We start from the raw sequence: 27,654 nt of genomic DNA, 5'->3' as shown, positions 1-27,654 counted from the left end.
CAAAGATTCTGTTCACTGCACCCCACAAAGGATTTTGTTCACTGCACCCCAAAAAGATTGTGTTCACTGCACCCCAAAAAAGATTTTGATCACTGCACCCCAAAAAGGATGTTGTTCACTGCACCCCAAAAATGATTTTGTTCACTCCACCCCAAAAAGATTGTGTTCACTGCACCCCACAAAGATTGTGTTCACTGCACCCCAAAAAGATTGTGTTCACTGTACCCCCCAAAGATTGTGTTCACTGCACCCCACAAAGATTCTGTTCACTGTACCCCACAAAGATTGTGTTCACTGCACCCCAAAAAGATTGTGTTCACTGCACCCCAAAAAGGATGTTGTTCACTGCACCCCAAAAAGGATGTTGTTCACTCCACCCCAAAAAGATTGTGTTCACTGCACCCCACAAAGATTGTGTTCACTGCACCCCAAAAATGATTTTGTTCACTGCACCCCAAAAAGGATTTTGTTCACTGCACCCCAAAAAGGATGTTGTTCACTCCACCCCAAAAAGATTGTGTTCACTGCACCCCAAAAATATTGTGTTCACTGCACCCCACAAAGGATTTTGTTCACTGCACCCCAAAAAGATTGTGTTCACTGCACCCCAAAAAGGATGTTGTTCACTGCACCCCAAAAAGGATTTTGTTCACTGCACCCCAAAAAGATTGTGTTCACTGCACCCCACAAAGGATTTTGTTCACTGCACCCCACAAAGATTGTGTTCACTGCACACCAAAAAGGATTGTGTTCACTGCACCCCAAAAAGATTTTGTTCACTGCACCCCAAAAAGATTGTGTTCACTGCAGCCCAAAAAGATTGTGTTCACTGCAGCCCAAAAAGATTGTGTTCACTGCAGCTCACACACAGAAAAATGGATGTGGATCACTGACACCTGCCTATCTCCAATCCCACACCACACAGCAATATCGATTGTAGTTTGTAGAACACAGTTTCCCTAAAATTCAGCAGACTCTGTCCCTAACAGGATTGAGAAGAGATCGTAGATCAGGATTGAGTGCAGATTCACCCCACCCCCCACACAGCAATATCGATTGTAGTTTGTAGAAGACACTGACCCTATAATTCAGCAGACTCTATCCCTAAAATGCCTACAACTCGCCCTGCCTAAACACTCCGACCTGTCCCTCAATTCTATCCGGACACAAATGGTTTTTTCCTGCCTATCTTTCCCTAATCAGCAGCCAGCACATTGATGTGTGCTCTGTCCCTTAGCTAAGCAGCAGAATGACGCTGCTGCGGCGGCTGCCTCGAACTTATAAAGACTTGGTCACATGCTTCAGACGGCCAATCACAGCTACTAAGACATTTGCAGGCATGGCTGGGATGGCTTAAGGCACACCAGTTAAACGATTGTTGATTGGCTGTTGAAAGCCCGCCATGAAAAGAGCGCCAAAGCATGCAAAACCCGGAAATAAAACGACCGAACACGGATTTTTACCCGAACATACAGTAAAGTGTCCGTGTCCGTGTTCGGGTAAAAAAAATCCAATTATTCGGTACGAACACGAATAATACAGTCCGTGTTCGCTCAACACTAGTGAGAGACAGAATACCAACCAAAAATGTCCAGAAAAACGCATTTAGAAAAAGTTATAATTTGATTTGCTTTTTAATGAGTGAAATAAATATTTGATCCCCTATGAATCAGCAAGATTTCTGGCTCCCAGGTGTCTTCTATACAGATAACAAGCTGTGATTAGGAGCACTCTCTTAAAGAGAGTGCTCCTAATCTTATCGTGTTACCTGTATAAATGACACCTGTCCACAGAAGCAATTTTTCAATCAGATTCCTGTATCTCTACCATGGCCAAGACCAAAGAGCTATCCACAGATGTCAGGGACAAGATTGTAGACCTACACAAGGCTGGAATGGACTACAAGACCATCGCCAAGTAGCTTGGTGAGAGGGTGACAACATTTGGTGCGATTATTCGCAAATGGAAAAACACATAATAGCTGTCAATCTCCCTTGGTCTGGGGCTCCATGCAAGATCTCACCTCATGGAATTGCAATGGTCAGGAGAACGGTAAGGAATCAGCCCAGAACTATACAGGAGAATCTTGTCAATGATCTCAAGGCAGCTGGGACCATAGTCACCAAAAAAAAACAAAAAACAATATGGTAACACACTACACTGTGAAGGACTAAAATCCTGCAGCGCCCGCAAGATTCCCCCTGCTCAAAAAACACATGCACAGACCCGTCTGAAGTTTGCTAATATACATCTGAATGATTCAGAGTAGAACTGGGTGAAAGTGTTGTGGTCAGATGAGACCGAAATCAAGCTCTTTGGCATCAACTCAACTCGCCATGTTTGGAGGAGGAAGAATGCTGCCTATAACCCCAAGAACACCATACCAACTGTCAAACATGGAGGTGGAAACATTATGCTTTGGGGGTGTTTTTCTAGGACAGGGTAACTTCACTGCATCAAAGGGACAATGGACAGGGTCATGTACCTTCAAATCTTGGATGAGAGCCTCCTTCCCTCAGCCAGGGCATTGAAAATGGGTCATGGATGGGTATTCCAGCATGACAATAGCCCAAATACTTTTTTAACTCATTAAAATGAGATTCAATCTATAACTTTTTTGAAATGCGTTTTTTCTGGATTTTTTTGTTGTTGTTTTTCTGTCTCTCACTTTTAAAATAAACCTAGACTGATCATTTCTTTGTCTGTGGGCAAACATACAAAATCAGCAGGGGATCAAATACTTTCTCCCTCACTGTACTGAATATGTCACCACTGATCTGCTTGGCATAGTCAGATTGATTTAAGATAGAAGCGGGGCTGTAAAAGCCGGTTCACATACAGGCGACCCGACTTGCCGGGGCGACCTGTGAAGTCGCGGTGCACAGCGCGCACCGCGACCTTGGAGCGACATGCACGGACTTCATATCATTGAAGTCAATGCAGGTCGCTCCAGGTCGCCCCAAAGTACTTGTGTCGCTCCTATTAGAACGGGTCCTGTGCTAATCTATGGCAGGCGACCAAGTCGCCTGACAAGTCGCCCCAGTGTGAACCGGCTCTAAGGGTCACTGCTTGTTTTCCAATCACAGGAAAAATAAAAGCAGACACGTTTTGATTTACCAGCACATGCATAAAAACACTGACACGTATTTTCAATATTAACGTGGAAATTCACTCTTCCAATCAACATTGATTTTTTTTTGATCCTCATGCTGTTAGTATTAGTAAGTATATCATATTTACTTGTTTTAAACTTTTTTTTTTACATTTCTTTAGTTACTTCCTGGTTTCTTGCCTAGGCAAATAATGCAATACATACCAGGCGTCTTCAGGAGGTAGGAGAGGAGGAAGGGTTTTCATAGCTAAGCAAACTCTCCTGTGCCCATGCCTGAGCTAAGGGCAGATTGATCACGGGAAGTAAATGCTGCATGATTTGCCCTTACTCAAGATGGCCACGACCAGAAATGCTAGGGGGGTGTTTTTCAACGTGATTTCTCAACAAAATAAAGCATGGAGACATGAAAGGATGGGGAAGTTTGCTTTAAGTAATACAAATTAATTAAATAGTTAAGCTTTAGCTTCAGATTGCCAATAAAGTACCATAAGATGCATCAGATGCAAAACATACATCCATGACAAATAGTCTACCTTGCCTTGGAGAAAATGCCCTGTCTGGGACAAAGAGAGCTAGCATGAAATTGTCAGCTTGTATAAAAGTTAAAAAGGTGTCTGTGGGTAGAAATGTCTAACCAAAGCACCCAATATGTTTTTTTTTCTTGTACATTTAAAACCATCAACAAAGAGTCACATTGTAATGAGAAATACTGTTCAGAAACTTTCATATGAAAAGTCCATTGGCACTGCAATAAGACTATTATTATGCATAATTTAGGAGATTTTATTATGAGAAACCTTTAGAAGAACCTTGCTTTTTTATCTCCAGGCTAGTGACTTAATTTGGAGTCAATCATAATAGTTTCATTTTTAAGACTTAAGAACAAAACAGTCATATTTACAACAAAATTACATTTCCACAATCATTGGTTTCATTAAACATGGCACACTAAATCTATACTTTATTGGTTGCAGAACAAATATGGGGTACAAACTCAGATATTACCTTTTCCTCTTGTAGGTGAGATCTGCGAGGATTTGTAGCTCTGCATGAAGAGTGTTATTGGAGTTCCAACAATTGCAGAGTTCAGTCTAACGGAGAGGGAAAAAAGAGAAATAATATTTTGCATAGAACATAGTTACAGTACATACACGTTTGTGTAGATAATTATTTCCCATATCCCTGTATATTGTGTTCGCTAAGATGCACATGCAAGAGTCTTTTAAAACTATCAATACTTTCTGCTGACACCACTGATTGTGGAAGAGAGTTCCACACCCTTACCACCCTGACAGTTAAAACCCCCTGCGCAGCTTAAAGCGGAGTTCCACCCAAAAGTGGAACTTCCGCTCATTTGCTTCCTCCCCCTCTCCGGTGGCACATTTGGCACCTTTCAGGGGGGAGGGAGCAACGGATAACTGTTTTTGACAGGTACCCTTCCCCACTTCCTGGAGACTGCGTCACGGCGCTTTCCCTCGGAAGTTTGGCCCCTTCCTCCTTCCCCCGCCGCCGAGCCAATCCGAATGTGCAGCACACTTCGCGCATGCGCATTAGGGACCCGCCCGTAAAGCTGCAAGGCTTCACTGCCAGGTTCCTTCACTGGTAATGGTGGCAGCAGCACCCAACAGCAGATGGGAACACCGGTGCCGACATCGCTGGACTCCAGGACAGGTAAGTGTCCTAATATTAAAAGTCAGCAGCTACAGTATGTGTAGCTGCTGACTTTTCATTTTTGGAGGGGGAGAGGGGAGGCTGGAACACCGCTTCTCCTCCAATCTCATTTTGTGGGCCTGTGTCCTCTTACACTGAATAGACTGAATAGTTTTCTTCCTATGCTGGGATCACTCTAAAATTTTGCGGATTACTAATCCTTGGTAGTGGTGGCTGCACCTTTTAAACTTCTTTTACTTTATTTTCACCTGGTAATCAGGCAAGTTACACATTTCCTGTCCCTGGGTAGCTACATCACTCCTCCATTGTATCTATGGAGGGAGCTATGGTTGCCCCATTAGGCTGCTTTCCTCCTATGAACTAGAAACATGTAGGTATCCCTTCACCTCTATTACATGGAATCAAGACAATTGGTAGCATACAAAGGACAGCTAGGAAAATAAATATTCTTCAGTGCTGCTTACAGGAATTGACAAAGACATTGCATTCTTAGCAAGATCAACTGTTTTTTTTTCTGCATTTGCTAAATATGTTTCATAGCTGTAAAAAAGGAAAAGAATTGCAACCACCACTCTAAGGACCATTATCTGCAACATATTACATTTTTGTTCTTGGGTTTAGCTAAGTAAAGGTTTGCATTTTGCTTCACTCCCTCATTTCTACTATGCCCCCACTCCCAACTCAGATGCAGAGTAGACCTGTGCCTGGACCTTCACAGAGCCAAGCAGCATTTATGTTTGCATTTTGGTTTAACACCTGAGCTGCTATGCTCAGGTGAAACAATAGGTTACTGAAAGAGCTGAGACAGACAAGCAGTAAGGAGAAGATGTGGGAACCCATATAGGGTTTTTATGCAACAAGGGAACTGGTGCTTTAATGGAGATCCTCAGGAAATATCTACTGAAAGACAGAGAGGTAAGTATATTGTGTTATTTACACCTACTTCTGTGCTGTCATTTTCCATTCATGGCCTTTAAAATGTGTAGTGGTACAGTTAATGCATACCCTCCACCTCAATGGCATGGTCCACCTATTCCACCTATACCTAAATTCTGTAGAATGCAGAAATTGATGTAAACCTCTGGCCAACAAGATCCCTGGGAATGCTGAATAGTAAAAGTCTTGCAAGAAGACGCTATATCGCAGTACATTTGGGCTAGTCAACATTTTCCAAGATCTGCCCGAAAGTAAGACAGCATCACCCTCACCCAAACACTGCAAGAGAAAGTATATTATCAAAATATTTCCCCCCAGCACAGGTACTTGTTTAGGTGGGGTTGGTGGATTGAGGGGTTCAACCCGTATAAGTGTAGATTGCCACTGTGGTGGAAGGTCCTGTTTTATTAATTTCTTCCAATCTGTGTGCTCTACACTTCCTGTCCCTGCTACTTTCTGAATGTAGTTATTTGTTGCCATAGAGGACTATGGGCCCGGCATTTTGGTTTGCACTAAATGTGTTACTTTTATTTTATGCCAAGTTGTTAAAATCGTTTACAAAAAGGTTTTTTGAAATGTTCATGTTTCAGATACAGATAACATCTGCCCATAATTTATAATATTTAAATAATAATATTTTATGCTAGTATTCACTGCAGGATAACTATATATAGAACATGGGCGTGCCAATAATTGAGCATGACACTTAAAGTGGTTGTTAACCCACTTTAACTACTTTACAAAATCCATTGCATAGACTGATTACAAGTGCTCCTTTCTCTGTATTTAATAAAAAAAATATGTCCCTGCGATAACGTGACCGGCCATCTCTCTCCTCTCCCCATCTGACAGATGCAGGGGGCGGGGCCAAGATTCCCTTGCTGATGTCAGGCGGGGTGAGAGGAGGAGAGAGAGCCGGCCGGTCATGTGATCGCTGAGAGCCGCTTTGATATACAGTAAAGGCGGCATTTCTTTTATAAAACACAAAGACAGGAGCACTTGTAATCAGGGTACACAGAGGATTATAGAGGATAATAAAAGTTTTTAAAGCAGCAGGAGAGGAGGGGCTGGGCTCTGACACAGAAACAGACAGGCAGGGAGGGAGGTGGAAGAGGAGCAGAGAGGAGGACAGAGAGCTGTAGATGACGGAGGCACATAAACTGACCACGGTGCCAGGGCTCAGCAGCCATGATATAATGTGGTCAGTTTACAGAGGGGAGGGTAGAAACTGCCAGGATCAGCCAGGTATTATAGGTGATACAGGGGGCCAAATTAAATATCACAAGCACTGTGCTACATTAAGGGAACAGGAACTTTTTTGGGGGGTTTAACAAACACTTTAAAGCAGGAAAATAGACTCCCACCAGATTCCAAACTTTTACAGTTGTTTCCTAAACAGGTGAGGATACATTCTAATGCTAACCATTCCCTACTCCATACAAAACTACAAAAAAAGTTTTTTTTTAATATAATAAAGAGGGGGTTAGCAACCAGTGGATCACCATCTACCAGTAGATTGTGGCCAGGTAACTGGTAGATTGGAGTCTGACCCACCATCCAAGAGCATCATACAGAGTGAAATGCAGAGGGACTACTTGTAAAGTTGGAGCTGTAGTAGGGAGAAAGAGCCACATAAGCCGATGCCACCTCTGCAGTGCTGGCTCCTGTTCCAAGCAGAGTGATACCAACTGTACTCCACCTCCTAACCCAGCTAATGGTCTCCAGTGTGGCGTCAGCAGCAGGAAAGAAGAGATCTTCAGTCAGTGTGAAGCAATAGTATAGGGCTACTTTTACATTGATGCGCTGCGGTTTACTCGCAGTGCAGTGTACCTGCAGCTTTTCTGCGGGTTTGCTGTGCTTAGCCATAGACTTCAATTATATCCTGCAGGTTTGGTGCACTTTCTGAATGCAGAAGTTTTGGTGCACTTACAGAAAGTGCACCACACCTGCAAGATATAATAGAAGTCTATGATAAAGCACAGCTAACCCAGGACGGTCGCAGATGCACTGCACTGCACCCATTGTGCAGGTAAACCGAAACACATCAGTGTGAAAGCAGCCTTATAAGGGGCTCAGAACAGTAAGGATTTATTAACATTTGTAGTTTGGGGGTGGTAAAACCCCATAGTTAATACACGTTTTTACCACCCCTGCCCTGCAACCTTGTGCAGTACAGCAAACAAGGAGTTAAAGCAGGCAGCATTGTGTTGCTTACTCACAACCTGCTTTAACCCATTGGACACTTAAGAAGAATGCAGTTGCGGGGCACTTGCAGAGTTGCCCCATTTACTTGAATGAGTCACATTTGGCAGGCAATAGCACCCACCAAAAGCAGCAGGGGGTTTTATTCCTGATACTGCACTTTACACATTTGGCTGCTGCCTCAGCAGCTAAAGGGGGTAGGGATTGGGAGTGGTAAATCCACTAATCAACCGCAGGGTTTTACCACCACCCAACTTTGTGTGAATGAGCTCTCAGGGTGATGCTGCGGAATGCAACTAAGGGCTCGTTCACAAGTGCAGCAAGCACTGCAGCTCCTCTGAAAAGCAATGCGAGTGTGTTTGACAGGTGGTGAAGAGGCCATATGATGCCTCCTCACCACCTAAATAAAACCTATGATTGCCATGCAATGCACACGATTGCGTCACAGTAGTACGGCAATTAGAGGTTTAAATCAGGTGTGAGGAGGCAACACTGGGCGACACTGTGCCCGGTGATATTTTACTTCTCCCTTGTTGTTCAAGTAGATTGTCACCTCTTTTAAGGTTGCTTACCCCTGATTTAAAGGATAACCTCTTTCTTAAATATTCTGAACACCCCTCTGGGTGCAGCCTGCCTGGTAAAAGACTTACCTTCGTGTTCCAGCGATATTTATTGAATGGTTCTCCCTGCTGCTGCACAGAGAAATGTTGCATTCTCCCCCAATGTCTTCTTCTTACTGAGCATGCACACTTGCAGCCCAATTTATTCCTATGCCTAAGCCATGCTCAATGCAACCTCCAGCCAGACTGAATAACATGGGAACAAATGGGGCAACAGCACATAACATGGCACGGATGTTTTAGTAGCAAATCCTGTGTGGTCTTGGGCATGGCCACAGCATGGAGATCACTGGATCATGGAGGACAGTAAGTAGTTTAAAAGGCAGGCTGCGCTCACAGGGGTGTGGGAAGGGGTTAATAGACAGCAGTTGTCTTTTAAAACCTGTGTCTTTTACAGATATATTAAAACTGAGTTTTACTTATGTCATATATGTCAGATTCAATGCAAACTTATCCAAGACCAAGCTTGCTGGTTTATAGTAGAAGTATAAGGAAGCAGAATATTGTCCCAGCAGTGTGAAGAAGTTATCTATACTCTGTCTTCTCTTATTTTCCCCTTGTTTTACAGGCAGAAAACATTCACAGCAGCCAAAATTGTACCGATTTGTTGCTTTTAGTGTTATTGCTATAGATTTATTTGTGCTATCATCTTTAACATTTTGGTCTACCCATTTGCCTCCTCTCAGTGCTCCCATACTCTTTACAGTAACAACCCTAGAAGTTCTGTAAAAGCAGAAGCCATTAGGAAGCATGCATAAATGACCATTTCATTGTGACTCTAATAATACAGAGCGGTGCAGTTACCTATTATCTTCATTCTCAATGATCCGCTTATATCTCTCCAATTCATTTTCCAAGGATTGCTGGTATATTAATAGCTGACGGCAGTCATTGGTGTACTTTTCCAAACTCCTTTCTGCTTCTTCTATTCCTTTTCTGAACACTTCAATCTGCTCATTGTACAACTGTATCTCATCATCATAGCTTTCCTGGGTGTTTTTAATAGCTTGCTCCAGCATAGAAGTCTGAAAAACAGTTCAGAAAGTGAATCCCATTACATGCCTATAGCAGGTCACCTTCTTCTATAAACCAATGAAGATGGTATAATAAATGAAAACTCTTGTAAGAGCCATTATATTGCATCATGGTTATATAAGAAGTCCCTTTGTTGAATTCTAAGCTTCACAGAGCCTTTAAATTTAGGTCAATTTCTGTAACAACCAATTCCTTCTACAAAAAATTCAAATTCTCCTAGTGTGTGCAGACGTTGTTCGCCTCAACATATTACTTTTAAAGTGTAAGTCAAAATATTTTTTACATTTGGATAGAGTAGTCAAGAATCAGGGGAAGTGGTAGGCTTTCTACATAGAAGAACAGGTTGGTGGATCAATGATGGACTAGGCTATATCAGGCCCAAAGACATTAACTTATGGACATAGGTTTTACAATGTGGTCTAAAAATTCATAAAGTGGAAAATAGAACAATACATCTAATTATAATAATAATAAAAAAAAAAACTAAGGATAATAATAATAATGGAGCCATGGGATGATGTTACATCTAAAAAAGCTGTAAGATCAGCTGTTGAAATGTGATATTATAAATGTTTCTTCCTCTTTATGGGTCAATGCTTCAAAGTGGTCGCTTCTTTCCTTTTTTCCCATTACCATTAATTCAAGCCCTGATGAAGGAGCATGTGAAGACCCCAAAATATGAAATATGTAATTATAAGAGGAAATCATTTTGGATTCATAACAAGCAGTGTAGCACTTCATTTTTATTCCATGTGGAGTTTACCCTAAACACTTTTGTGACTTTGGATCTGCCTTACCAAGGATATTTTACTCCCCCTCACATAATTCCTTTACTGTGGGGAGACCCAACACAGAGTATTGGATTCAGCACCCTCTCCACACCCCTACCTAAAATCACAAACATCTAAAGCAGGGGTCTTCAAACTATGGCCCTCCAGTTGTTCAGGAACTACAATTCCCATCATGCCTAGTCATGTGTGTGAATGTCAGTTTTGCAATGCCTCATGGGATGCGTAGTTTCACAACAGCTGGAGGGCCGTAGTTTGAGGGCCCCTGATCTAAAGGGAGAGTCAGAGACATTTTCCTATGCAGTCTCTTTGTACTAACATAGACCGGAATCCAATCAGGTACATCTCTATAATACCCACTAATATTTATTGCATATAACTAGCAAAAGTGGTTGGAAGGTTTCATTGTGGCTTATATAAGATTACTGGGGAAGCAGCCCTTTAAATTATAAATAATATTATCCTGCAGCTCTCCTTCCTATATCACGTGATCCATTACATAAACAAACATATATTAAATAACTAAATAGTGGATGATATAAAAGCTCATCTTTCATATCATCCACAATTTATTCATGTATTTATTTCTACACTGGAAAGAAATTATTTTTATTTTAATTTTTTTTTTAAATAGAAGGGGGTAGATGGTCATGTAAGAAGAAGTGCTTTAAGAAGGAGCGCTGCACGATAATATTATTTATTCTTTCTAATTAGATGTTGGTGATTTCATCAGGGTGTAAGCTGCTTTCTAACTGACTATTAGAGATTTGCAGGGATAATTTATTTTTTTACCCCTTTAAATTACCATACATAAATAGCACAAGAAAAGGATAGTGTGCTATGAAATACAGAACCACTTTTATATAAAGTCTTAGGTAATAATTTACTAAAGAAGTCAATTTACACTCATTTCATATCCCTTCAATCACCCATTGATGATACGTTGGGTGTAATTGCCAGGAAAACAAACTTTTGGACAAATTTCTCTGGGATAAATAAAATAAATACAGCTGATGATTTTGCCTCTTTGTAGGGCTGATATACAAACTATTATAAAAAGACATCTAAAGGCAAAGTAACACAGGTCCCACTCATGCTTTATCCATGGATTATTTTGCTTTGAGCACCATATAATGACTCAGGAATTTAGTTGTGTCTGGAATGAGGGAGAAACTGACATCCTGATCAGAGCACTAGAATAAGAAGGGTCTAAATTGTATTTAATACATTCCATTTTTTTTCATCAATCTGAGTTCCTGTATAAATATGCTGCGTGTTTCCTAAACATTGATTTTAAAATCAATAAAATACAATTAAATCAATAAAAAATGTATTGTGCCTACTTCAGAAAACCCCAGTTGTACTACCTAAAATATTGCACTTGGTGGCAGCAGAGCACTAAACACTGCTGCACACATATATTGCACACTGTATATAACTCCAAAGGATTGTGTCTTATAATTAGCAAAACATTTCACCTAATTAAAATGTAAAAAAATACAAATTGGAAAATACTTTTTGTGGTACCATTCTGCTTTTTTACAACCTGCACCTAATCTTAGCTTGAACATTTAAGAAGGTATGGTCAGTATGTGTAGTATTTATTACTCAGGCTCAGTGCTTTTGACACATTGATGGAGATTTACTAAAACTTGTGCATGCAGAATCTGGTGCAGTAACCTATTAGCTTCTAACTTCAGCTTGTTAAATTAAGCATTGACAATAAAATCCAGAAGCTGATTAGTTACTATGCATGGCTGAACCATATTCTGTGTGCACCAGTCTTAGTAAATCCCCCCCCCCCCCCCCATAAACTCCCCATTAGACTGCCACTGGAGAAGACGCATAAGGGTTGTTAGGGAGAGAATTCTCAAGCTGCTATTACAAGCAGGACCAGAAATATAATAGAAGCGCTGAATGGAGTTCCTGTAACACAGTTAGTAAAAAGCCCAACCCGAGATAATCATATTCTAGACCTAGTACTGACAAATGGGAATTGACTGTCTGATGCTGAGGTGGGAGAGAATTTGGGTTCTAGTGATCACCAATGTCTTTGGTTTGATATTAAAACAAGAACTAAAAAATCATATACAAAACAAAAGTTTTTGATTTTAAAATGACCAATTTTGTTGCAATGGGGAACTTTTTAAAAAAATAATTGAAAGGTTCTGTACTGGGTCCTGTTCTATTTAATCTCTATGTAAGTGATAGAACTAAAGGCTTGTTGGGCAAGGTACAGTATGTATTTTTGCTGATGACACAAAGGTGTATAATAGGGTTGATATCCATGAAGGTGTCTGTAACATGGAACGTGATTTGGCATTGCTGGAAGATTGGTCAAAGCAGTGGAAACTGCAGTTCATTATTTCTAAATGTAAAATAATGCAACTAGGGAAAAAAAGAAAGAAAGAGTAAAAAATTGGGGGGGGGGGGACAGTTTTAGCCAGCACTACAGAGGAAAAAGATTTTGGGGTACTTTTTTCAGATGATTGCAAAATGAGCAAACAGTGTGACCAGGCAATGGGAAAAGCGAATAGAATTTGAGGATGCATCACTAGAGGGATCACCAGCAGAAGGAAGAGGGTTCTGATTCCCCTATATCATGGATCCTCAAACTACGGCCCTCCAGCTGTTGTGGAAATACACATTCCATGAGGCTTTGTAAAACTCTGACATGCACAGACATGACTAGGCATGCTGGGAATTGTAGTTCCTGAACAACTGGAGGGCCATAGTTTGAAGACCCCTTGCCCTATATAGATCTTTAGTGAGATTTAATTTAGAATACTGTGTCCAGTTCTGGAGACCTCACTTACAGAAAGATATTGATAAGATAGAACGAGTCCAGAGACGGGTTACAAAAATGGTGAAAGATCTGGGGGATAAAACATATTAAGAGAGACTTCAGGAACCTAATATGTACCGTCTGGAGGAAGGGGAGACATGACTGAAACCTTATTAAACAAGCAAAAAGTTGGGGGAGCAAACCCTGAACATGTATTTCTAAAGCTGGTGCAGCTATGAACCAAGTGACATGTATATTAAAAAAGAATAGCGTACGCATGCAAAAGAAATGACTATCAAATATGAAGACAATACATAAATAAAAATGGGGATTTGGTCCCACCATATGGCCATATCGTGCTCAAGCCCACCACTACGTCAAAGTACCCCATTATTGTCTTAATATTTGATAGTCATTTCTTTTGCATGTGTGCGCTATTCTTTTTTAATATACATGTCACTTGGTTCATAGCTGCACCATAGAAACAAAGAAACATAGAATGTGTCGGCAGATAAGAACCATTTGGCCCATCTAGTCTGCCCAATATATCTGAATCCTATGAATAGTCCCTGGCCCTATCTTATATGAAGGATAGCCTTATGCCTATCCCATGCATGCTTAAACTCCTTCACTGTATTTGCAGCTACCACTTCTGCAGGAAGGTTATTCCATGCATCCACTACTCTCTCAGTAAAGTAATACTTCCTCATATTACTTTTAAACCTTTGCCCCTCTAATTTAAAACTGTGTCCTCTTGTGGTAGTTTTTCTTCTTTTAAATATGCTCTCCTCCTTTACCGAGTTGATTCCCTTTATGTATTTAAAAGTTTCTATCATATCCCCTCTGTCTCTTCTTTCTTCCAAGCTATACATGTTAAGGTCCTTTAACCTTTCTTGGTAAGTTTTTTCCTGCAATCCATGTACTAGTTTAGTAGCTCTTCTCTGAACTCTCTCTAGAGTATCTATATCCTTCTGGAGATATGGCCTCCAGTACTGCGCACAATACTCCAAGTGAGGTCTTTAGAGCTTTAGAAATACATGTTAAGGGTTTGCTCCCCCAACTTTTTGCTTGTTTATTATGTATTCGGTCTGACCAGACTTCTGGGGTTGAGCACCCCACCCCACCCCCCACACACACCTGTACTCTATCAGGAGGAGTCTCTTGTAGTGCAGTAGCACATCTCTCCCAGCAAGGAGTGTTGTCTCCAAGGGTTAGAGAGGCTGGATTCATCCTTTTTTATGGATAGTGTAGGACCCACTGACCATGGGGTACTTTGACGTAGTGGTGGGCTTGAGCACGATATGGCCATATGGTGGGACCAAATCCCCATTTTTATTTATGGATTGTCTTCATATTTGATAGTCATTTCTTTTGCATGTGTGCGCTATTCTTTTTTAATATACATGACTGAAACCTTGACATACATCAAGGGGGTAACTAAGGTTCAGGAGGGCAATTTTTTTCACTATGAAACCAAAATCAAAAACAGGGATACATGACCTAAAGCTAACTGGAGGAAAGTTCAAAGCTAATCTTAGAAAAGTATTATTAACCACTTGAGCCCCGGAAGATTTTACCCCCTTCCTGACCAGGGGGTTTTTTGCAATTTTTTACTGCGTGACTTTAACGGACAATTGCGCGGTCATGTGACGCTGTACCTAAACGAATTTGACATCCTTTTTTTCCCACAAACAGAGCTTTCTTTTGGTGGTATTTGATCACCTGTGCGATTTTTTGATCATGCGCTATAAACAAAAAAAGAGCGTAATTTTTGCAAAAATAACAAAATATTTTTCACTTTTTTTATATGAAATTCCCCCCAAAAAAAATGTAAAAATCAAAATTTTTTAACATTTTTGGCCAAATTGTTTTATGCTACATATGTTTGGTAAAAAAAAATCGCAAAAAGCGTATTTTGATTGGTTTGCGCAAAAGGTTATCGCGTTTACTAACAAAGGGAAAGATTTTTGTCATTTGTGGTGTTTTTTTTTTAACGAGTAATGGCGGCGATCTGCGATTTTTTTTGCGGGACTGCGACATTGCGGCGGACAGATCGGACCCTTGACTGACATTTTTGACACTTTTGGGGGTACCAGTGACATTACTGCAGTAATCAGTGCTATATATATGCACTGTTACTGCAAAAATGACACTGGCAGGGAAGGGGTTAACTGTATTGGACAGGGAGGGGTTAAGTGTGTCCTAGGGGCGTGATTCTAACTGTAGTGGGACAATGCTATTGGTGTAAAAACAAAGATCAACGGTTCTACATATTAGAACCGTCTGATCTTCATTTTTACACAGGGAGAATGACAGGCGGCTTGTTTACATAAGGCGCTCTGCCTTTCTCCCGCTGTACCGACGATCGGCGAGTGACCGGCGGACATCGGGTCCACCGGTCACACGCCCGCACTCCTCCCTGAACGAGCCGAGGCGGGCGCGCGCCTCAGCGGGCGTGCGCTCGCCCGCTATTGGCTCTAATAGCAGTGACAGGCAAGTGACGTAGATCTACGTCACTCTGCCTGGCCAGGGCTGACTGCCGCAGTAAATATACTGTGCGCAGTCGGCAACCGGTTAAAGTAAAGTAGTGTTTTACTGAAAGTGTAGTTGATGCTTGGAATAAACTACTAGCAGAGGTAGTGAGACAGCCAATGGTAAATGACTTCAAATATGCTTGGGATAAACCTAGATCTACAGTCAGACAACTAAGTTAATGGAAAAAAAATAAAAATAAATAAACCCCCAAAGAAAAAAAAAAATGGGCAGACTCGATGGACTACTTGGTCCTTTTCTGCCTTCACTTTTCTATGTTTCTGGATGAGAGTTCTATTGTTTCATGTTTATTATAATACATTCATTATTATTATTTATTTGTTTAAAGTGAGAATGTAATTAACAGCAGGGATGGTCACACCATTTTGCAAAAAAATTGGTACAAGTGGTAATCACATAATAGTGTGAAGTCAATATCCATCTAATGGTTTGAAGTTTAATGTTAAACATTGAACATTAGGGGGGGGGGGTCAGTTTTATACTTAGTTGCACAGGGAGAATGGGAGGAGGCCTCTGTCAATGAAATATGGGAAATAAATTAAAGTGTTTATAAACCCTTGCACATACCCAGTGATATGAATGGCCTCAGGTGATACACAGAGATTAAACAAATCTTCCTTCATACGTTTGTACCTGTCTATCTGCAGCCCTTTCTTCTTTTTTAGAACATGTCTGAGAGTTCAGAAAAAAGGGGGTGCAGAGCTGAAGTTAGACTCTGCAGAGCTGCTGTGCCTATGCAAACATGCCCACACAGACCTGCTACAGTGTGAACTTAGACTATAGCCAACCATACACAGTTCAAATCTTGGCCGGTTCAGCAGAAACCTGCCTATATTCTAACTAATAATGGGCAGGCTGAATATACCAAGTTGATCGACTGACCAACTTGGGTACAACCAGCCGGCCGGAATTGCTTGTGATTATCGCAAGTAGCTGCCATAGCCACTAGCGATGATCACTGTCTTCTCCTGGTGGAGACAGATTGCCCTGCCCACTCCTGCCCCCCCCCCCCCCCCCCCCTGCTGGAAGAAGACAATTGCTCAGCAGGAGGGATTCCCCTGTCAAAACTGTCTGTGTTGATGGGAGAATAGTGTGAATCTGCACCATCTATGGCCTGCCTACGTGTCAGTGTGCATGTCTATTAACAATAGAAGTTGAAGAATAGTTGTCTCCAAAGCTATAACAATGATATCAAGCCTGGAAGTGTATTACCTGTTGGAGGAGAAATGTAAAAACAGCTGAGAATTTAGTGCCAGCAACAGCAGCAAAGTAATAGAGGATAGAGCACCACTCATTGCAGTTAAGAAATGTGGTGGTGGGCTAGAGAGGATGGGACCCGATGGAAGGGCATAGGGTAAGCGGTTACTACACAGAGGAGGAATGGGCTACACCGACAGATCGTTCAGGGGAGGTAGAGAAAAAAAAAGAGGCTAGGTGATGGAGCTCGTGATGTCAAAAATACATTGGGGGACACTGTGAAAGAGAAAATAGCACTGAAACAAATGAAGTGAGCGGGGAGAGAGAAGCCACCGCGCAGGCAAGCAGAGAGGGAATGCCTTAGGATTGCCTAAGCATTGATAACCAATGCCTTCCTATGATGACAACCTAATATGCCTTACCTGTTCCACTCTGCAGGGGGAATAGTACAATGCAGACAAGGGGTGAGTGTAGGGCTATGATCTGTCCCACATGCGGGACCAAAGCCCCTCTCTGCCTAAGGTAATACATATTAAATTCTGCACTGGTCACAGCAATACCCAGCTGACTCCCTTCTTTCACAGTTAATCACTGCACCCTTGTCCCAGACCCTGGGGAGAAGCCTTGGCCAGCTGCACACCTTTCTCCTACGTCCCAGCCATGGTCCGTGGCGCAAGTCAGCTCTGCAAAGTGACAATGCAGGAGTGCAATTGGGAAACAGGAACAGAGTGTTTTCATCCTATAACTGGAAGTGCCTGAACAAGGACCTTCATTGCCGGTTTACTGGGTGTTCTTTTAAAGAAAATTTCAGATTTCAAAGTATTGAAAAAATACTTTTGAAAATACTTTTAATATATACCTTATAATTCGTTTACATATACTTTTTAATCTCTACAGTAAACCCCCCTCCATTGCGGGGGTTACGTTCCGGACCCAGCCGCGAAAAGTGAAAATCCGCGAAATAGAAAAACCCTATTAAATGCATTGTAGGCATGTTTTTTTTTACTGTCACTGTACGTGTAGAAGCATTTTAAGGTCTTTAAACACACTTTTAAAACAATAGAAACTCATTTAAACACATAAAAGATACTGAGAGACATAGCAAGAGCCATGGAAAACACAAAAATATTTCATTTTTAATGATTTATATAGTAAAATAACATTACAAAAAAAAAAACGCAATATACCGGGACCGCAAAAACTGAACTGCGATGGAGCGGGGGTTTACTGTATATAATATATAATACAATTTTGTACCTGTAATTTTAAATACACACAACCACCCCCAACTTTTTTAGTGGTAGCTGTAGATTTGAAGAAAGTGATTCAGCCTTTAATTCACCTTAAATAGTTGTTATTACAATATATAATGTGTTATTATATCAATTGGCAGCTTTATTAAAATATGTTTTCAGTCCCTTATGTTGTTTTAAAGTAATTTCTCATAAAGATGGAATATATTTCAATTGATTGAGTGTAGTTATGTCCTTCTTTATGCAGCTGTATAATAAAGAAAGTACTAGCTTTATCCTGATTTAGGAAGAATGAGAAAGTGAGCCAATTTAAAAGAATTAAAAATATTAACCACTTTACCCCCGGAGGATTTGGCTGCTCAATGACCAGGCCCTATTTTGCCATTCGGCACTGCGTGACTTTACCAGGCAATTGCGCAGTCGTGCAATGCTGTACCCAAATGAAATTGACTTGTCCTTTTTTTCCCACAAACAGAGCTTTCTTTTGGAGGTATTTGATCACCTGTGCGATTTTTATTTTTTGCGCTTTAAACAAAAAAAGAGCGACAATTTTGAAAAAATAACAATATTTTTCAAATTTTTTTTATATGAAATTCTCAAAAAAAATGTAAAAATCTAAATTTTTTAACATTTTAGGCCAATTTGTTTTCTGCTACATATTTTTGGTAAAAAAAATCGCAATAAGCGTATTCTGATTGGTTTGCGCAAAAGTTATTGCGTTTACTATCTATGGGAAAGATTTATGTCATTTTTATTTTTCTTTTTTTAAAACTAGTAATGGCGGCGATCTGCGATTTTTTTGCGGGACTGTGACATTGCGGCGGACAGATCAGACCCCTGACTGACATTTTTGACATTTTTGGGAGTACCAGTGACATTACTACAGTAATCAGTGCTATAAATATGCACTGTTACTGTAAAAATGACACTGGCAGGGAAGGGGTTAACTTTATTGGTGATCAGTGGGTTAAATGTATCCCTAGGGGCGTGATTCTAACTTTGGGGGGGCATGGCTTGTGATGTAACCACAGAGACATACGATCCTACATAGCAGGATCGTATAGTCTCTGCAGTTACTTCAGGGAGAATGACAGACGGCTGTGTTTACATCAGCCGTCTGCCTTTCTCCCTCTCCAGCGGGAGATCGCGAGTGGCCGGCGGACATCGGAACCTCCGGTCACTTGCGTGGGGATGTCAGGGAACGAGCGGGGGCGGGAGCGCGCCTCCAGGGGTGCGCGCTCGCCCCCTGCAGGCTCCTGGGCGAGCGACGTAGTCCCACGTCGGTTTTCCCAGGAGCGGCTGACCACCGCAGTAAATATTCGTGCGACGGTCGGCAAGTGGTTAATGGTAAACAGGAAAAATTGAGAGTGTAAATCTCCTTAACGGGGGCACAGACAGCAGTAAAAACTGACAGGTGTTTTAATCCCTCTATACTCTAGCCAAAACTAAAAATAAGTTTCCCCTTTATTTATACTACTTCAGCTCTCTGGAAGATTTACCCCAGGCCATTTTTTTGCTATATCTCACTGCCTTATTATAATTGACAACACTGTACTCAAATACAATTTTTGTCCTATTTTTCCCACAAATAAAGCTTACGTGTGGTGGTATTTGATCACGGTTTATATTTATTGCGCTATAAACAAAAGAACGACCTACAATTTTGAAAAAGAAAAAACAATATTTTTTTTACTTTCTGCTAAAAAACATATCCAATAAAAATAAAAAAATAAAAATCTATTTTCTTTATTAACGTAGACCAATATTTATTCTGCTACATATTTTTGGTGAAATAAATACCAATAAGCGTATATTGAGCTGTAGAGGGGGAACTCTTCCCAGGTTTTAAGCAAGTCCTCTCTAATATTTATTTAGATCATATAGGTCAATATGCTAATATTAATATAGGTTTTCTTTTGTTTATTCAACATAAAACATGATTTTTCATGCTGTTAAATGTTTTTCAAGCCAAATTTTACATACAGATTTATTGCCACTAGAGGGCAGGTCTGACTCTATAATGCCAGTAAAATAAGATCCTTACTGAACAGCCATCAATTATAAAACAAGCCAACTAAGAAATGGTATTGCCCGTACTTCATCTCAGGGGGAATGGCCCTGCATTAAGAGTCTCATAGCTTTGAGCCTGACCAGAGTTGGGGTTCTGCATTTACTTCTAATGAAACAGGACTGGCCAGGCACATTCCTTGCTCTGTGTGCTTCTAAAGAGGACCCACAGCATGAAGCTGTTACGCATGATAATGGAAACATATTCCAAGAGCCAATGTATACAGTATCTTAACCTGCGCATTGAAGTTTAGTTCTGAATAAGTTAAGTTAGGTTCTGAATAGTTGTGGGAAGGGCTAGACCCTCAGTAAGGTTTTTTTCCTATGATGTTAGGGGGAAGATCTCTTGTCATTTCCTGCCCCAATGACAGTGTTATCAGGATGAACGTGTGTGACTTGTCCTAAGACATGGGACTGCAAAGTCACATGACAAGTAGTACTCCGTGATCTCCAACGAGTACCGTTCATATCTGTGCAACTTCAAGTTGCATTCATTTCAAAGTAGTGCCTGCGCTACTTTTGTCCGACTTTGATGCGTTTTGAGGTCCATAGCCCCCAAGCTTACACAGGCATTGCTTCAAGTCCAGTCAAAAGTGTGGCAAAATCACGCGACTTGTAGGTCGCACAAATGTGAAAGGGGCCTAAAAGGAAATTTCTCTAATAAGAAAACATACAATAAAAAAAATTATTTTAGTAGGAGGTGGGAGGCTAGGACATTGGCTTTTTCTTAAGTGTCCCCATTGGAAATTTATTTTCACTTCCTGTCCTGGAAATAATGTTGTGAGACACAAAGTGGTGGGGGGGGGGGGTTAATTTCCCAGTCAGGGACACAGGGAGCAATCACCTGGCAAAGGTTCTTATTTGTCCTCCATTCTATCCAAAACTACAAAACTCAAAGTTTTTTTACACATTGAAAACCCTGAGAAGGAAAGCCAATGCAGGAGCCAGCCCTTCATGGGGATCTTAATGTAAGAGACTTTATCTGGACCTCCTGATCATGTGATCACTGTGCCTGGCTGTCATCAGAGTGGTCTGAGGTCGGAGCACATCCTATTAGCTCCCAATCATGAACAGTAACTAGAAGCTGTCAGTGAAAATGTGCTCACAGTGCTGGCGGTGTTAAGTGCGCTCTCTGCATAGAACAGCACCGCCGGTTGTATTCATAATCCTGGCAGCAGGGCAGTAAAGCCCACCGCTGTGCTGCCACATATATGCTTATGTTTGATGGGAGGGGGGGAAATGACTGTTTTATTACATTTTCTTACATCAGCCTGCAGTTTCGTCTTCTGTGCCTGTAGTTGACATAAGATGCTTTTATATTCTTCAAGCTGGCATTGCAGTATTGGAATTCTTCTTTCCGATATCAGTTTTTCCTAAGATTAAAAGAAAAGGAAAAGATTGGTCATACAGAGGTTCAGCTATATGACAAATGTCTGAATGTGTATTTATGTCCATTAAATGGCAATTACCTCATACATGCCAACAGTGATAGCAGTCATAGGAGGGGTGGTCTGAATTATTTGTTGCAGTATGTTAACATAAGTCTGAATTTCCATGAGGTTCTGTTAGGGGAAACAAAATATATTGTTCTAATACACAAATTTATTTAAAATTCACAGGAAAGATTATAGGGCCCATTATAGACACAAATGTATTGCCTAAGCCTAACTGCAATGTATTCTGCATAAACTTACAGAACCTCACTGTGTTGTATGGCACCCGTACTTGGATTGCTTCATTGGTACATAATGCCAATAGAAAGAAAAACCTTCAATAATGATTGGCTGATTAAACTATTTGTGTATACAGTATGTATTCTGTTATTTCTTCGCATCCCTGCTCTGAGGCTATGCTGTCTAGAATCCTATCCCACTCTTTGATCTTCAACTGTCCAAGGACACACCATGGTAATGTGGGGACACTGCATTGCTATTCTAGTGTCCACCGGTGCATTTCCTTAGAGTCAGCAGAAGTGGCTTAAAAGTAGGAACAGAGTAGCTTAATAGAAATTTACTATGTGAATCTGGTAGGTCTGCAGAAAAATCACTTTGTGGGTTTAAATAGATTGTGCTTTGCCCCCACCACCCAGCAGCCACCACCCTGTGTAAACTATGAGCTGCCCAAGCTGTTGCATACACAGGGCTAAGGGCTCTTCCTATGTGATTGGCCCACATATGATCCTTTAAACCTGAAAAAATAAGGTAATTTTTTGATTCCTGGTAGATGAGTGGATCAGTTGGGGAGGGAAGGATAGGTGAAGATATGCCGCTTGGCATCAGGGAGGAAGGGGGGGGGGGAGCTAATGATCTGACTGCTAACTTCTAAAAAGATTAAGTAAAACACTTTACAAAAAATGATATCCCTGTCTTTTCTTCTTTGGAGATTGGTGAGTATGCAGTGGAACATCACCTCTGCTGATGTAATAAGGCAGCCCAGGAAGTGCTTACATGGGAGCTAACTAGAAGATAAGAAGCATCTGCCTGTTCTGCTGCTCTCTTCATTGACATAAGCAAGAAAAAGCTGCAGAGCTGAATGTTTTCCATGGGCACCTCAAAGCACATGTGCAGATGTTTATTCAATTATATTCAAATAAATGTACCTTCTTGTATCGGTCCTTTGCAGCATTAATGTCATCTTGCAAGAACTGGGATTCAATCTGAAGCTCTAGATTGCTCAACAAAGCTTCATCTGCTTCCTATAAAGGTAAAATATTGCTCATCATTAGAACATTTTAGAAACACACAGAAATCATCTGCTTTTCTGGATAAAAATATAGTTTACATTTTTTTTTTACTTTTAGCAATGTCAATATACTATATTATTCTACTGAAAGTCCGAAATGCTGACCTTATGCAAGCTAAGAACATTGGGGTCTGAAGCAGCTAACTGGAGAAAGAAAATTAATGCGTCCAAGCATCAGAAGTCATAGAAAGAAAGGAACACATTCTTTAGCTTGAGTGTGAATTTGTCAGATCATTTGTCAATCAGAAGGTTGTATCAGAGCCTGATTGCATGTAATGGCTTAGAGTAGAGCAGACTTTTTTTTAACTAACCTTTGTTGTGGATTGATTTTTTTTTCCTTTTTTTGGTACTTATTTATGTTAAAAGGATACTAAAGATCTTCTTACATGTCACATCTGGCCACAATACATGCAAATCCACCATGAATACCAAAAATTAAAAAAAAAAAAATATTTTGTTTATTTAAAAGTATGTATAATGAAAGGATCCTTCCGTTTTCTAATGCCAAAAGGGAACAAAATGATTCAATGAATTCTCTTACAAGCAAGTAGCTGAATATAAATATTAAAATATATAACCCCCCTTTTTTTTTTAATATTTAAATATTTTATTGAGCAACACAAAAGCCATTACATACAAAGTACCATCTATTATTAGTAGGGATTGGCTCCATGCTGGAAGAAATACAAGAAATAACATTATAAACAGATAGGATCATACAGTAACCCAACATATTGGGCCAATCCATAGCTGAGTAGTAAAATTCCAACAGATGATAGCACACAGCAACATGCTGTACAATTTAAAGATAGGGGAAGCTAGAAAGCCCACAATTGGATGGTCCACCCCAGCCATGGCCTGGGGAGTAGTGGGGCCCAGTTAATGTCAATAAAAGTGGGGGAGATAGAAAGGTGGTAGAAATAAAAAAAGGGGGGAGGGTTAAGGGAAGGAAATGGCTCCTGGGACTGAACCAGCAAACCAGTCCCGAGAACACAATCATAAGGTGAAAATGTAGAGTCAATTAAGGCCCATATGGGGGGCATCAACATCAGGAAGTAAAAGGTTGTCAACCCAAGGCTGAAATGTACAAAAATTTATTTTTATTTGTTACAGTAGTCACTAGGATAGAAATTTAGGCATATTTCTCCACTTGGGTTATCGAAAGCAGTAGAAGACATTTTTAATTAATAAGGGTTTAAATTTCATACAGCGTATATTGTTGTCCTTGCACTTGTTAACCACTTGCTGACTTTATTACACCATCCTCATGTAAGTGCCCTGTGTCAGGAGAGCGTTAACATTGCAGCAGAGAAGGAAGAATGCACACCTCTGCATGTTCCTAGTGGCCACCGGACAGAAAGAGTGGGGAAAACTCTTCAATCTGATAGAGCTTCAACCCTTCTCCACTGAATTGAACTATAACTTAGAGTCAATTTTGGATTAGCATATATTTGGATTTTGGGGAAGAATCCACACAGACATGGAGAGACCATGCAAACTCATTACAGACAGTGTCATGGGTAACATTTCAACCCAGGATCCTAGTACTACAAGACAACTGTGTTAGCCATTTAACCTCCATAGGCACTTTAGGTCAGAGCTTATGTTGGCTGTGCAGAAATCCTAACCATGACTGAGTTATGATACAAACACTATTAAAGCAACCGTATCACAAAAACAAAATTGCTCAAAAAGCTGCCCCTTCACTATTTGCACCTATTGCTCCATTCAATAGAATCATCCTCTGAAGCCTCTTCAGAAACAGACACTCATGGGAAAGTTGATTCCCTATTCCCCTGCTGCATTCAGTGAACCCCAACGCTGAACTGCTTTTTTGTGGGAGACCAGGAGATCAATGTTCCGGGGGGGGGGGGGGCGGGGGGTTTGGCAACATGAGCAGTGATAGAGCTGAGCATTATCTTTTGCAAAGACGGCTTTTTTGCGTAATTTCACTTTTGTAACAGGGTCGCTTTAAGTAAATTAGGTAATAAGGGGATAGGATGGCTTACACATCAGGGATAGTTATCCTGCAGCCTTATATTTGTGCATACAAACAGACTAAAGAAGTAATGTACTTCTACAGCTGCCTACCCAATAACCTGCAAAATATAAACTCAGAATATTTACAGTGACTTAAATCATTTACGTTCTGTAACATGCACACCATGAAACATTTATCTTTTAGGCAAATTTAAGATTGACCAAGAACAGAACTTTAAATTTTACACCACACTCACAACTCTACTATATGTGTCCTATTTGTGCTTAGGTACCCTTTAAGCTCTCTACCTTCCATAATTTGGCACATCACTAATAGCCAGAAAGATGTATGTGCATTCATGACAAAGAAAAGACATTTGACGTTTTTTTAAAAAATGAGAACATCCTATTCATCCAACTTCTTGCATATCAAATTTTATGGATTAAATACAGCTGCCTTTAAAAGCTCATAGTTTCAGCTCACACTTAAAAGGGTTTGTATAACAGACTACTCATGTGTCAGTTCTCCTAAGCCACAATGGCTCATACTTAGTGCTTGAGAACTTTGAATTTTTGGGGGATTTTTTGTTTTTCTTTTAAGGAGTTTGACAGTTTTATAGTTATGCATGACTTTCATATTGAAACAACCATAGATTTGTCTTTGGCAGAATTAAAAGTAGAATATAACTAAATCAAATGTAGCTTTACCAGTAAAAAGAAAAGTAAAATGCAAGATTCATTTAGAAAGCTTATGTATTTTGTTATAGGGCTCTTTAAAAATAAATGTACTTTTGCAAAAGAAAAAAAAATAGATAATAAGCTGTTCCATACAATACAGTCTTTGATGATGTGACTGGGCAAACTAAAATTTGATTAAGGAGGAGAGCATCCCATATTACTTAATATGTATATATAATTCAAATGTGTCTTAGATTAGTCAGCTGGGAACCATGCCTCAGATGCAGAGATTCCGGTTTTTGTGACTTCATATGCTGATCAAAAATACATTTAAAGTCTTTTTTTTTTTTTTTGTTATAAATTACTGATGGGTTCAAACTACAGTCCTTTTTTGCCATATGTGTCTTATTAGGGAGATTTCCCTTCATTTCCTTTCTTGTACACACTACAGGAAGTGAGAGGACATCTTTCTAATGAAGGAAATCCCCTTTTAGACAGCTTAAATGAAAACAAGTGCCCACACGTTCCTCTTTATTGCTGTTAAATTGTAGATTTACCCTCAATTTCAATCCTGGAGGCAATAGTGATCAGAACAATCAGAGAGCCTGAATCCTCCTAACAGGGGTACAGAAAGCAAATAAAATTATCCTTGGCTTTATCCCCCTCACCTCTATTCAAATCTAAAAAAAATGTCTTTAGTTAAGTACATATGCAGAGATCCACGTTTCTGTAGACAATCTGATCAAGAATGAAACGAAGATTTGACATGGCAGGATTCTTATGGCAGGTGTTCATATATTGAATACCTGCCAGACTTGTCTTTATATAATGAATGTATTCTAAAACAGCAAGCATTCTTAAATGAAATATATGATATACTGCAACTTTTATTATTTTTTTAACTAAAGGAGACTATTTAGAAATGGATATGCAGTTTAAAGTATTGGAGTTTTTATTTTCACTAAATCACAGGGATGCTTCATTCAGTATAAAAAAAAAAAAAAAATGATCAAAACAAACCTAAACATCTTACCAACACCATAAACCCCAATATAATAAGCCTGGCATATTGAAGCTTTAAACTGCACAAAGGGTGCATTCCCCTACGTACTTTAAACCATAGGTATTTAAAATATAACTTTTATTCATTCCTATAAAACATTATCTGGACTGTATATATATATATATATATGTATATATATGTACAAAAACTGAGGGTAGATGTATTGGTTGGTCAATAGAATAACAATGATCAAGTGAGCAATGATGAATAATCAAACAAAAGAGAAGATAGATAAGAAAAGGGAGAAGTGAGAACAATTACTCTCTCCTATGGAGTATCACATTTGACCTATCTACACAAGATGGTCTATAAAGATCTAGGTAGCCACATGCCACTAATCATACTAGTCAAATCTATCAAAAAAACCTGTGAGGCTTAACCTCTCTAACTAATATCTTATATATCTTCTCTTAAAACAGAGCTTTCCACTGTAGCTGATGTCTGTGTGTTCACTGTTCACAGAACTCTATATCTGTCTGACATTTGAAACTGCAAGTATTACCTGTCTGGTCTATATCTGAAGGCTGAAAAGCTTTCGTAAACTTACCTATCAGATCTGTCTCAGAGAATATAACCTGTCAGAATCTGGATAGCTACACACTATTAGGCCCCGTACACACGATAAGAAATTCGGAAGGGAAATTTCGTCCGACGACCGATCTGCCGATTTTCGGATTGTTAGTATGGTGCTTTCGACAGCCGACTTCGAATTTTCGGCTGAAAAAATCCTGATGTGCAGGCATTAAAATTTTTGTCCTCTGTCAACACACGTCCAATTTTTGTCTCATTAGTACAGATTTCGACGGGGAAAAATCTTTTGAGCAAGACTAGGCATGCTCAGAGATGAAAGAACACATTGAAAGCAATTCAACACATGACATCACTTCTGAAGTAGAATTCTGTCGGACGACAAAATTAATGTGCAGTCTAGAGCACATTCCAACCAACGGACACGCACTCTGGACAAAAGAC

At 40.1% G+C, this 27,654-nt stretch overlaps 1 protein-coding gene across 1 annotated transcript in view; it reads right to left on the bottom strand.

Annotated features, from left to right (window-relative positions):
- BFSP1 (beaded filament structural protein 1) overlaps positions 1-27,654 on the bottom strand; it is an 80,737-nt gene that overhangs the window by 10,640 nt on the left and 42,443 nt on the right. The window contains exons 3-7 of the mRNA XM_082250023.1: positions 22,819-22,914; positions 21,689-21,781; positions 21,485-21,592; positions 9,346-9,566; positions 4,118-4,203 (exon numbers count right to left, since the gene is read on the bottom strand). Coding sequence (XP_082106149.1) covers positions 4,118-4,203; positions 9,346-9,566; positions 21,485-21,592; positions 21,689-21,781; positions 22,819-22,914 — 604 coding nt within the window. The remainder of the gene's footprint in view (positions 1-4,117; positions 4,204-9,345; positions 9,567-21,484; positions 21,593-21,688; positions 21,782-22,818; positions 22,915-27,654) is intronic.

This window comes from Pelophylax lessonae (genome assembly GCF_965119305.1).
Source record: "Pelophylax lessonae genome assembly, chromosome: 3".
NCBI lineage: Eukaryota > Metazoa > Chordata > Amphibia > Anura > Ranidae > Pelophylax > Pelophylax lessonae.
Note: the sequence above shows the minus strand (reverse complement) of the source record. Positions and strands in the feature narration are given on the sequence as shown.